The sequence below is a fragment of the Ranitomeya imitator genome, chromosome 1, assembly GCF_032444005.1.
Source record: "Ranitomeya imitator isolate aRanImi1 chromosome 1, aRanImi1.pri, whole genome shotgun sequence".
NCBI lineage: Eukaryota > Metazoa > Chordata > Amphibia > Anura > Dendrobatidae > Ranitomeya > Ranitomeya imitator.
This window is the reverse complement of record NC_091282.1, coordinates 402844074-402856370: the sequence shown is the minus strand read 5'-3', so window position 1 is coordinate 402856370 and position 12297 is coordinate 402844074. Positions and strand designations below refer to the sequence as shown.

The following is a 12297-nucleotide window of genomic DNA, read 5'->3' as shown; positions in this document are numbered from 1 at the left end:
CGTATACAATATAAAGTGACTAGCACACTCCAGGGTGTTGTGATGCAAAAAAGTGGGGATTTATTACATACAGTAAATCACAAACGTTTCGGTCGATACTGGACCTTCATCAGTGTGCCAGGTATAATTGTATACTTGTATGGCCCCAAAAACAATAGAATACTCGGATTTGCATCAATCAGACATGCTGGAAAAAAAGGGCAACAAGCCGGGAGGAAACAGAACCAGGCTGGTCAACTGACGGTGAGTCAGAATAATAGGTGGCGCTGAGGCTTAAAAGAGCTGTCAGTACGCCGGGACACTGGGGATAAATGCGGTATCCACCGCTAATAGAGTGTGACACACTCATGCCAAACCACCGCACCACTGACCACATGTACACTCTGCACAGCCTCATCAAGAGCCACGTCCACAATACAAAGAACGGGAAGATATACGCCTGTTTTGCGGACTTCAAGAAGGCCTTCGACTCAGTGTGGCACCCAGGACTATTCCTAAAATTGCTGGGGGGCGGAATAGGAGGCAAAACATATGATGTTATCCGAAGCTCCTACACTGAGAACAGTTGCAGTGTGAAGGTCAACGGAAGGAGGACGGCCTATTTCCAACAGAGTCGAGGAGTGAGACAGGGCTGCAGCCTCAGTCCAACGCTCTTTAACATCTACATCAATGAGCTGGCAGTGGCCCTAGAGTCCTCTTCAGCACCAGGACTCACCCTCCATGACACCCAGGTGAAATTTCTGCTGTATGCAGATGACCTCGTGCTGTTATCACCAACTGAGAAAGGCCTCCAAGATCATCTGAAAATCCTAGAGACCTTCAGCAGCACATGGGCACTGTCAATCAACGAGAAAAAAACTAATATCATGGTGTTCCAGAAAAAGCAGAAACCCACTGGCAATCCTACCTTTATGATAGACAACCATCCACTTACTGAAACCAACAGGTACACCTACCTGGGCCTAGAACTCAGCCAGTCAGGGAGCTTCAAGCAAGCCATAGAGTCACTAAAAGACAAGGCATCCAAAGCCTTCTATGCCATCAGAAGGCTTCTGTACCACCTCAAGGCACCAGTAACCGTATGGCTAAAAAATTTTGACTCCATCATTGCCCCAATCCTTCTATATGGTAGTGAGGTCTGGGGCCCAGTCTCATACCCAAACTGGTCAAAGAGGGACGCTGGGCCGACAGAAATATTCCACCTAGAGTTCTGCAAGCATCTTCTCCAAGTCCATCAGAGCACATCAAATAGCGCCTGCCGAGCAGAGCTGGGCAGATTCCCACTACACATCGCAATAAAGAAGAAGGCGCTGTCATTCAAGGCTCATCCACAAAGTAGCAGTCCCAGCTCCTACCATCACAAAGCCTCCCTACACCAGGAAGCCTCAGGAAGCCTCCCAAGAAAAAGTACCCAAAGCCAGTCTGACCAAGCCATCAACCTACATGGCCTGACAAAAGGTGAAATCCAGAAAATGGTACACAAAGTCAAAGAGGAATATCTCAGCATCTGGAGGAACGACATAAACAAATCCCAGAAACTGACAATATACCGGAATCTACAGAGGGAGTACAAACTGGCCCCATATCTAGAGAAACTAGAAAACCCCAAAGATCGACAGATCCTGAGCCGGTACAGACTGAGCGCCCACAGCCTACTCATCGAATCCGGGCGGCACCCACAGAATAAAAGCCTTGAGAGAACAGACTCTGCCAGCAGTGCCCGCAGTGAGGGACACTTACTTCAAGAGACTGTCTGATCTCCTCCCAGACTACTTAGTCCTGCCAATAAAGCTCATTTGAATTGAAGAGAGAGAGAGAGAGAGAGAGAGAGAGAGAGAGAGAGAGAGAGAGAGAGAGAGAGAGAGAGAGAGAGAGAGAGAGAAGCTCTTTGGCTCACTGCTTCCATTACAAGGAACAGAACCTCAATTCCTTCAACTCTATTTCATGGGTAATGTAGAAGCAGAGGCTCAGCAGAGCTGCTCTTTAATTCAAAACACTTGCCTTGATATTGTCATTAACTTGCCGCAGTTCCTTCACTTAACCCCTTCATGACCCAGCCTATTTTGACCTTAATGACCTGGCCATTTTTTGCAATTCTGACCAGTGTCTCTTTACGAGGTAACTCAGGAACGCTTCAACGGATCCTAGCGATTCTGAGATTGTTTTTTCGTGACATATTGGGCTTCATGTTAGTGGTAAATTTAGGTCGGTAATTTTTGCGTTTATTTGTAAAAAATTTAAAAAATGAAATTCTGGCGAAGAGTTTGAAAATTTTGCAATTTTCAAATTTTGAATTTTTATTCTGTTAAACCAGAGAGTTATGTGACACAAAATAGTTAATAAATAACATTTCCCACATGCCTACTTCACATCAGCACGATTTTGGAAACAAAATTTTTTTTTGCTAGGAAGTTATAAGGGTTAATATTTGACCAGCGATTTCTCATTTTTACAACAAAATTTCCAAAACCATTTTGTTTAGGGACCATGTCACATTTGAAGTCAGTTTGAGGGGTCTGTATACTGCTGAAAATACCCAAAAGTGACACCATTCTAAAAACTACTCCCCTCAAGGTGCTCAAACCCACATTCAAGTTTATTAACCCTTCGGTGTTTCACAACATCAAAAGCAATATGGAAGGAAAAAAAGGAACATTTAACTTTTTAGTCCCAAAAATGATCTTTTAGCAACAATTTTTTTTATTTTCCCAAGGGTAAAAGTAGAAACTGGACCCCGAAATTTGCTCCAATTGTTAGCGGACACCATGTCACGTTTGGAGAGCCCCTGTGTGCCTAAACATTGGAGCTATCCCACAAGTGACCCCATTTTGGAAACTAGACCCCCCCCCAAGGAACTTATCTAGATGCATAGTAAACACTTTGAACCCCCAGGTGTTGTGAATTCTGCTCTTGGGTTCCCTCCGATGGTTGAAGGTGGGAATGCAGTTGTCTCAGTCACAGTCCTGGCCAGGTGTATTTGATAATTACAATTTGGACTGGGATATTTAGGTGTGCAGGATCCTTTAGCCCTTGCCAGTTGTCAATGTTCCTTGTGAAGTGATGGATCACTTTCTGGCTTCTCCTGCCTGCTGCCAAATTCAGCAAAGATAAGTGTTTGGTTCTTTGTATTTGTGGCACACTGCTGTGTGCCTGTTTCAGTTTTATTCCTGCTCTGATTGTAGGATTCACTGGAGTTGCAGATTTACGCTCCTAGATCTATTAGTTAGATATAGGAAGTTTTTGTAATTGCTGCTGTGGATGTTTTGAAGGGTTTTATACTGACCGCACAGAACTCTGTCCTATTCTGTCCTATCTAGCTAGTGTGGCCTCCTGTGCTAAATTCTGTTTTCTGCCTGTGTATGTTTTTTCCTCTCCGACTCACCGCCAATATTTGTGGGGGGCTGTCTATCCTTTGGGGATTTTCTCTGAGGCAAGATAGTATTCCTATTTCCATCTTTAGGGGTAATTAGTCCTCCGGCTGTGATGATGTGTCTAGGTGTGTTAGGTACACTCCACGGCTACTTCTAGTTGCGGTGTTAAGTTCAGGATTGCGGTCAGTACAGTGGCCACTTTCTCCAGTGAGTTCTCATGCAGCTCCAAAGTCACCGGATCATAACACCCAGGTGCTTCACAAATTGATCCGTAATGAAAAAGTATTACCGTATATACTCGAGTATAAGCCGAGATTTTCAGCCCAAATTTTCTGTCCTGCTCCAGCAGACCGACAGGAGCTTCTGGCTAATCCATTGCTGCAGATGGGTTCATTAGTAGCCCTGCAGGCTTCTGTATGGCTATATATAGCCCTTCCACCGGATCCAGATTGTCAGCAGGTGTGTGGCGCGCGGTACCGCCCCCTCCCCGTGTGGCCGCCAGTCCCCCTACAGCCCCCGGCCGCCGCCATCGCTGCACGTGGCCGCAGCACAGCAGCGTCTGCAGCAAAAGCTGGCGTCCGACTTCCGGTTTAGGCCCCGCCCCTTCCGGTGCACAGTGACGTGCAGTGAAGCCTGGGTATGGTGCCACCGGCCGACCTCGCTGCACACTGCCACGCCCATCCCCCCGGCAGGATGACCGACGGGACGCAGGAGTCGCAGAGGCTCCAGGAAGACCGCACAGACCCGGGGGGTGTGGAATACTCTCCTCCGTTGCTGGCACTTGGAGACGGACCTCCGGACTCCGCTCCCCTGCTCCGCTCACTGATGTGGAGCCCTACCCGGAACCACCGTGGCCCTTCCAGGGACCCGCACTGCCCGAGGTAGGGGACCCCCTCGCTACCCGAGTCGGACAGCCAGCCTGGGTATTCCAGATAAAATACGGATATATCTGTAGGGCATCTTGTCCTCCAGGAACAGGAAACCAACTGATGCGTGGGAGAGGTGCCGCCCTTATGCATCTGCAGGTTTCCTGTCCCTGAAGGGCGGATCCCCTCTCTCCGTGGTGCTGTCATGGACGACCGATAAACATATGTTCAACTTTTCAAGACTGCACTTGAATGCATGCCAAGTGACGATTACAAAGTTGTAATCAGAGCTGACAAAACACCACAAGGTGAGCATCAGCGGCATTTCAATGCCCCCACATTTCATGAGGTAGCTATTTTGATTGTGGGTAAGGAGTTTCACAGCCATGACATTGTGCTTCAGAAAAGGAACAATGGTTTGCAACGGGTGGCAGAAACTCACAGGTCCTATGATGCACTGCAATATCCAATCATCTTTTGGCAGGGACAGGATGGCTATCACTTCAAATACCTTAGACAAATCCTGCAACAGGAAACCCTGGCTAGACATAGTGACTCTAGGTGGTGCAGAGTAGGCATTCCAGCCGACACTTTGAAGGGAATCCGTAAACAGATTTTTGCTATTCCATCTGAGAACATCATAAGGTATGTGGAAACAGAGACCTGGATTCCAGCAATCTTTCACTTAATGGGCTGCATGTAGCAGTTTTTTTGAATGCCGAGCTGTGTATAACCCCACCACCGATTGACAGCTTTCTATGTATACTGTGCAAATGCAGGAAGCTGACAATCAGTGGTGGGGGCAGGGTTATACAGAGCTCACTTATATTAATGACTACATGGAAGCAGAGTTATTTAGTCTTCCAGTAATAATCTCCTGCTGGTAAAACAGTGATTTTATCAAAACTACAGCAAACAGCTAAGTAACACATCGCTTAAATAGGGTCTCTGTCTCTGCATTTTGTGCTCTCAGGTTAGGTGTTATACATCTGGTGACAAATGCACTTTAACCCCTTAATGACAGCCAATACATCTTTTAACTGACCCGAGATATAAAAGAATAGCCTCCCCATACAGGTAACAATCCAGCATCTGTCGGTTGTGCACGATAGCTGACAGCTTTCTGCATCAGCCAGGATCAGTGTTGGCACTGTCCAAATCTGTTTAACCCCTTAGATGCTGCTGTAAATAGTGACTACATCATTATAAATGGTTAAGAGTGTGGGTCCTTCCTCTTTATCCCAATTGGTGCCCTCAGATCATGATGGTGTGGTCCTGATGGTAGCCATGGCAATTCATGACCAAATAGTGGCCTTAAGGCCCCTTCACATTAAGCGACGCTGCAGCGATACCGACAACGATCCGGATCGCTGCAGCGTCGCTGTTTGGTCGCTGGAGAGCTGTCACACAGACCGCTCTCCAGCGACCAACGATGCCGGTAACCAGGGTAAACATCGGGTAACTAAGCGCAGGGCCGCGCTTCGTAACCCGATGTTTACCCTGGTTACCATGCTAAAAGTAAAAAAAAACAAACACTAGATACTTACCTACAGCCGTCTGTCCGCCAGCGCTGGAGGACAGACAGCTGTAGGTAAGTATCTGGTGTTTGTTTTTTTTTACTTTTAGCATGGTAACCAGGGTAAACATCGGGTTACTAAGCGCGGCCCTGCGCTTAGTTACCCGATGTTTACCCTGGTTACCAGTGAAGACATCGCTGGATCGGTGTCACACACGCCGATCCAGCGATGTCTCCAGGGAGTCCAGCGACGAAATAAAGTTCTGGACTTTATTCAGCGACCAACGATCTCCCAGCAGGGGCCTGATCGTTGGTCGCTGTCACACATAACGATTTCATTAACGATATCGTTGCTACGTCACAAATAGCAACGATATCGTTAACAATATCGTTATGTGTGAAGGTACCTTTAGAGTCTGACAGCTATAGTAATCTGTTCAGAAGTTAGAGGCATTTAGGTGGTAAAAATACACATTTTCATTTCTATCATACCACTTTGCATTAATTCCTGTAATGCACCTGAAGGGTTAATAAACTACATGACTGCATTTTTCGATAAGTCAGGGGGTGCTGTTTTTAAAATGGTATCACGTTTGGGTGTTTCCCAATATATGAGACCCCTGAAGTCACTTCAAATATGGATAAGTCCCTAAAAAAAAAAAATTTAGTAAATTTCCTTGAAAAAATGAAAAATGACTGCTACATTTTTAAACCTCCTAAAATGCTAACAAAATATTGCCCAGCCACGTAGTATACAGCACAGTGCCACGTAGTATACAGCAGTGCCACGTAGTATACGGCACAGAGCCACGTAGTATACGGCCCAGCCACGTAGTATACGGCCCAGCCACGTAGTATACGGCCCAGCCACGTAGTATACGGCCCAGCCACGTAGTATACGGCCCAGCCACGTAGTATACGGCCCAGCCACGTAGTATACGGCCCAGCCACGTAGTATATGGCCCAGCCACGTAGTATATGGCCCAGCCACGTAGTATATGGCCCAGCCGCGTAGTATATGGCCCAGCCACGTAGTATATGGCCCAGCCACGTAGTATATGGCCCAGCCACGTAGTATATGGCCCAGCCACGTAGTATATGGCCCAGCCACGTAGTATATGGCCCAGCCACGTAGCATACAGCAGAGCCACGCAGTATATTGCACAGCGATGTAGTATACCGCACAGAGCAACGCAGTATATTGCACAGCGATGTAGTATACATCACAGAGCCACATAGTATATTGCCTAGCCACGTATGTGACAGGTTAAAAAATAAAAAATAAACATACTCACCTTCCGATCCGAGGGCCCCTTGTAGCTCTAACATACTCACCATACTTGTAGTTCTGTCGCCTGTGCGAGGTACAGGCGGCAGCTTCCGGTTCCAGCCTGCTCGCGCAGGGACTGTAATGACGTCGCGGTCACATGACCGTGACGTCATGGCAGGTCCTGCTCGCCCAGGCACGCAGGGCCTGTGATGACATCGCGGTCACTTCTGCCAGACGATCCGTGCCAACGGAACGTGGCGGTTGCATCACGAGGAGCGGGAAAGGTGGCGTAGGTGAGTATATAATCATTTTTTATCTTTTTTATTATTTTTAACATTAGATGTTTTTACTATTGGCGCTGCATAGGCTGCGTCAATAGTAAAAAACTTGGTCACACAGGGTTAATAGCAGCGGTAAGGGAGTGTGTTACCTGCAGCATAACGCGGTCCGTTACCGCCGGCATTAACCCTGTGTGAACGGTGAGCGGAGGGGTGTATGCGGGTGCCGGGCAGTGAGTGCGGGGAGTAAGGAGCGGCTATTTTCTTCCGGACTGTGCGCGTCGCTGATTGGTCGCGGCAGCCATCACAGGCGGCTGGCGAGACCAATAAGCGAACGAATAACCGTTACAGACAGAAGGACAGACAGACGGAAGTGACCCTTAGACAATTATATAGTAGATGGTTTGCTGTGGTATGACCATCTGGATTAAAGGAATAATCATTCAAATTTTGAAAATTGCCAAATTTTTAACATTTTTCTCAAATTTTGGATATTTTTTTTTATAAATAAACACAACATATTGACCTAAATTTACCATTATCATAAAGTATAATGTGTCACGAAAAAAAGCGTCTCAAAATAACTGGGATTTGTTGAAGCGTTGCAGAGTTATTACCACGTAAAGTGACACTGGTCAGATTTCAAAAATTTGGCTCCGTCACTAAGGGGTTAAAGGAGAGGCATAAAATGAAGCTAGCACAATAACTAAACACTTTACTGGCTTCTGACACTTATTTTAATGAAGCTGTTCATGTTAAAGGGATTTACTGCAATAATTTTCAAAAGAAGCCTGTTATAAAACAAAGAAATAAGCATTACTCACTCCACCAACCCCCTGCAGCTCCAGGTACTCTATTTGCTGGGGCCTCATCGAACATTTATGTGACGACAGCACTAATTCATAGGCTTCAGCATTCATATGCCGAAGATGTAAACGTGATAGCGGAGATCAGCCATTGGCTGCAAGGGACAGGTGAAAGATAGATGGGACATCATTACTTATGGTTACCGCTGTACGTAATGGTAATTTATGATAGAACACTCCCTCTAGAAAGAGGCTGCTCACACCGCTGTCCGCCCTGCCTTTCTGATTACTGAGCGGCATATTAATAGTACTTGGTATGGGTTATCCCCAGGTCACAGCTGTGGAGCCCCTACTCCACATGCTCACAGGCACCGGTCTTACTAACATCCTAGGACAGGTTTCTGGCAGTGTAACAAGACGGCGGATACTTTGATGCACTAAAGTGAATACTTCTATACACAAATCGAGTGTGACTTGACATTTTATATATTTTTTTTATATCCCTATAAGAGTGAACTCATACAAAGTTACAATTGACAGGAAATAGAACAGATCAATAGACCGACTCCTTTCTACTCACCTTTCTTGATGATCCAGAGGCATAGTCTTCCATCTTTTGAGCAAACGTCTACGTAATAAAACTGCTGCAAATTGACGAATCTGCATCAAATTTACAAAATTAACAATATTGTGAAGCTGCATTCAACATCATTTTTTTCAGAATAATACATTGCAAATGTAAGCAAATCTTTCCGTAAAGCAACTTTATTTCTAAAAAAAAAAATAAAAAATAAAAAAAAAATTTAGCAATGCTCTACCTAAGAAAAAAAAACGTGTTACTTACTAAAGGGTACATGAAAACCAGGATTTTTGGTTGCTTACCGTAAAATCTGTTTCTCGGAGCCTTCATTGGGGGATACAGGAACCATGGGTGTATGCTGCTGCCACTAGGAGGCTGACACTATGCACAAAAAAAGTTAGCTCCTCCTCTGCAGTGTACACCCCACCGACTGGCATTATACACTTCAGTTAGTGAGAAATAAGTAGGAGATAAATAACAAGGTTGAAAACATAACCATGAGAACCGTAAACATGAGAACAGTCATAAAGCAAGGAACAACAGAAATTGAACAACATGGGAGGGTGCTGTGTCCCCCAATGGAGGCTCCAAGAAACAGATTTTACGGTAAGCAACCAAAAATCTGGTTTTCTTTATAGCCTCTCTTTGGGGGACACAGGAACCATGGGACGTCCCAAAGCAGTCCCTAGGGTAGGAAAAACAGATTTCCATCAGGTCAGAGGACTCACCACTGCCGCCTGCAAGATCCTTCTGCCTAGGCTGGCATCCGCCGAAGCGTAGGTATGGACCTTGTTAAATTTGGCCAACGTGTGGATGAAAGACCAAGTTGCCGCTCTGCAAAGCTGTAGGGCAGAAGCCCTGTGGTGCACCGCCCAGAAGGCGCCGACTGCCCGGGTAGAGTGAGCCTTTATCCCAGGAGGGGGCACTCTGTTCTTGACCCGGTAAGCCTCCAAAATTGCCGTTATGATCCAGCGAGCAATAGTCGCCTTAGAAGCCGGTAGGCCTCTGCGCGTGCCATCAGGAATGACTAAAAGGGAATCCATCTTCCGGAAAGTGGACGTTCTATCCAGGTAGATCCTCACTGCCCTGACTAGGTCCAGCTTGTTCAACGATCGCTCCAGAGGATGAGTCGGAGCTGGACAAAAGGAAGGTAGAAGAATGTCCTCGTTGAGGTGGAAACCACCTTAGGGAGAAAGGAAGGCGGAGGCCTGAGGACCACCTTGTCCTGGTGGATGATCAAGAAAAGGAGGTCGGCAAAAGAGGGCCGCAAACTCGGAAACGCGGCGGATAGAAGTGATGGCCACAAGAAAGGCCACCTTCCAAGATAGGACTGATAGAGGAACCTCCCTGAGAGGCTCAAAGGGGGGAACCCTCAGAACGTCCACTACCAGATTTAAATCCCATGAATCCACAGGGGCTCTGTACGGAGGGACAGCATGGGCCACTCCTTGAAGGAAGGTCTTAACCTGTGGCCGAGAAAATAACGTCTTCTGAAAAAGGATGGAAAGCGCAGAAACCTGGCCCTTGAGGGAACTCAGAGCAAGGCCCGAATGCAGGAAGGCCAAGATGGAAGGCAGGAAAAAGGACATAGATGAAACGCGGTTGGACTCGCACCAACGGAAGTAAGCCTTCCAGGTACGATAGTAAATCCTGGAAGACGAAGGCTTCCTAGCCTGGATCATAGTGTGAATCACCCGGTCCGAAAGGCCGGACGCTCTTAGAACTGCGGTCTCAGCAGCCACACCGTTAAACTGAGCGACCGAGAATTCGGGTGGCAGATCTGACCCTGAGACAGCAGATCGGGCCTGTCTGGAAGGCGCCAGGGAGCGTCCACGAGAAGGTTGACGAGCTCCGCGAACCAAGCTCTCCTGGGCCAATCCGGGGCGATCAGAATGACCGCCACCCCTTCCGCTTTGATCTTTTTCAACAGCTTTGGAAGTAATGGAAGGGGTGGGAACAGGTAGGGTAGCACGAACTGCGACCAAGGAATGGCCAGAGCGTCGACACCCACAGCAAGAAGATCGCGAGACCTGAAGACGAACTGCGGAACCTTCCTGTTCATTCGAGACGCCGTGAGGTCCACGTCCGGAGTTCCCCATCGAAGACAAATCTGATGGAAAACCTCCAGATGCAAGGACCATTCCACTGCCGCGAGGCCCTCGCGGCTGAGGAAGTCGGCGGCCCAATTGTCCACGCCGAGGATATGCACCGCGGATATCACCGGAACCGTTGCCTCTGCCCAGAGGAGGATCTTGGATACCTCGGCCAGGGCCAAGGAGCTCCGAGTCCCCCCCTGATGGTTGACATATGACACAGCCGTGGCATTGTCCGTCTGTATTCAGATTGGTAGGCCCCTAAGAATCCTTTCCCAGTGGCGGAGGGACAGAAAGATGGCCCGAATCTCGAGGACATTGATCGGCAGAGTTGACTCCTGCGCCGACCAACAGCCCTGAACCGTCAAGTGGCGAAAAACTGCACCCCAGCCGAGCAGGCTAGCGTCCGTCGTCACCATTTGCCAGTGAACTGGAAGGAAGGACCTGCCATAGGAGATGAGAGGTGACGTCAGCCACCAGTTGAGAGACCGTTTGACCCGAGAAGAGAGTCAGATCAGACGATCCAGCGAGAAGACAGACCTGTCCCACTGAGACAGAATGGCTTGCTGAAGGGGTCGCGAATGAAATTGGGCAAAGGGAATCGCTTCTAATGTTGCTACCATCCTCCCCAGAACCTTCATGGCCGATCGGAGGGAGGGAGGCCGAGGACCCTGGAGCAAGCGTATGTCCCAACAAAGGGTGGACCTCTTGTCTTTGGGAAGTAAGACCTTGGTCTGAAAAATGTCGAAGAGCATGCCCAAAAAGATGATGCGCTGAGAGGGAATAAGGCAGGACTTCTTCCGCTTGACCAGCCACCCGAAACGGGCTAGGGTGTCGAGAACGATGGACAGACTTTCGTGAGCCTGAGAAAAGGACGGAGCCTTGATGAGGATGTCGTCGAGGTATGGAAACAGAACCAGGCCTCTGACCCTCAAGATGGCCATCAGCGCCGCAATGATCTTCGTGAAAACTCTTGGGGCGGTTGCCAGACCGAACGGCAGGGCGACGAACTGAAAATGTTCCTGGAGCACCGCAAAGCGCAGGACATCGGTGATGTCCAGGAAATATCGGGACATGGAGGTAGGCGCCCTGAATATCTATGTGTAACAGAAATTCCTGAGCCTCCATGGAAGCAAATACTGAACGAAGGGATTCCATCCTGAAGTGCTTCAGACGAACTCTCCTGTTCAGTAATTTGAGGTCCAGAATGGGACGAACCTTGCCGTCTTTTTTCGGTACCACAAAAAGGTTTGAATAGAAACCTGTGAACTGTTCTTTTTCTGGGACGGGAACGATTACCCCGGCTTTGAGAAGAGAAGCGATGGCTGCGAAGAAACCCGGAACTAGAGCGGGATCTCTTGGAGGTGGGGATTCGAAGAAACGATCCCGGGGTCGTGAAACGAACTCTATCTTGTATCCCCAGGATACAGCTTCCCTGACCCATGGGTCCTCTACTGAGGAAATCCAGACGTCCCTGAAGAGAAGACGGTCGCCCAACCTGGGAGGTGGGCTGGGGT

The 12297-nt window shown here is 48.0% G+C and overlaps 1 protein-coding gene across 1 annotated transcript in view; it reads right to left on the bottom strand.

Moving 5' to 3' along the window:
- The window catches only part of IPO4 (importin 4), a 320435-nt gene that overhangs the window by 296595 nt on the left and 11543 nt on the right, over window positions 1–12297 (bottom strand). The window contains exon 3 of the mRNA XM_069762452.1: window positions 8688–8767. Coding sequence (XP_069618553.1) covers window positions 8688–8767 — 80 coding nt within the window. The remainder of the gene's footprint in view (window positions 1–8687; window positions 8768–12297) is intronic.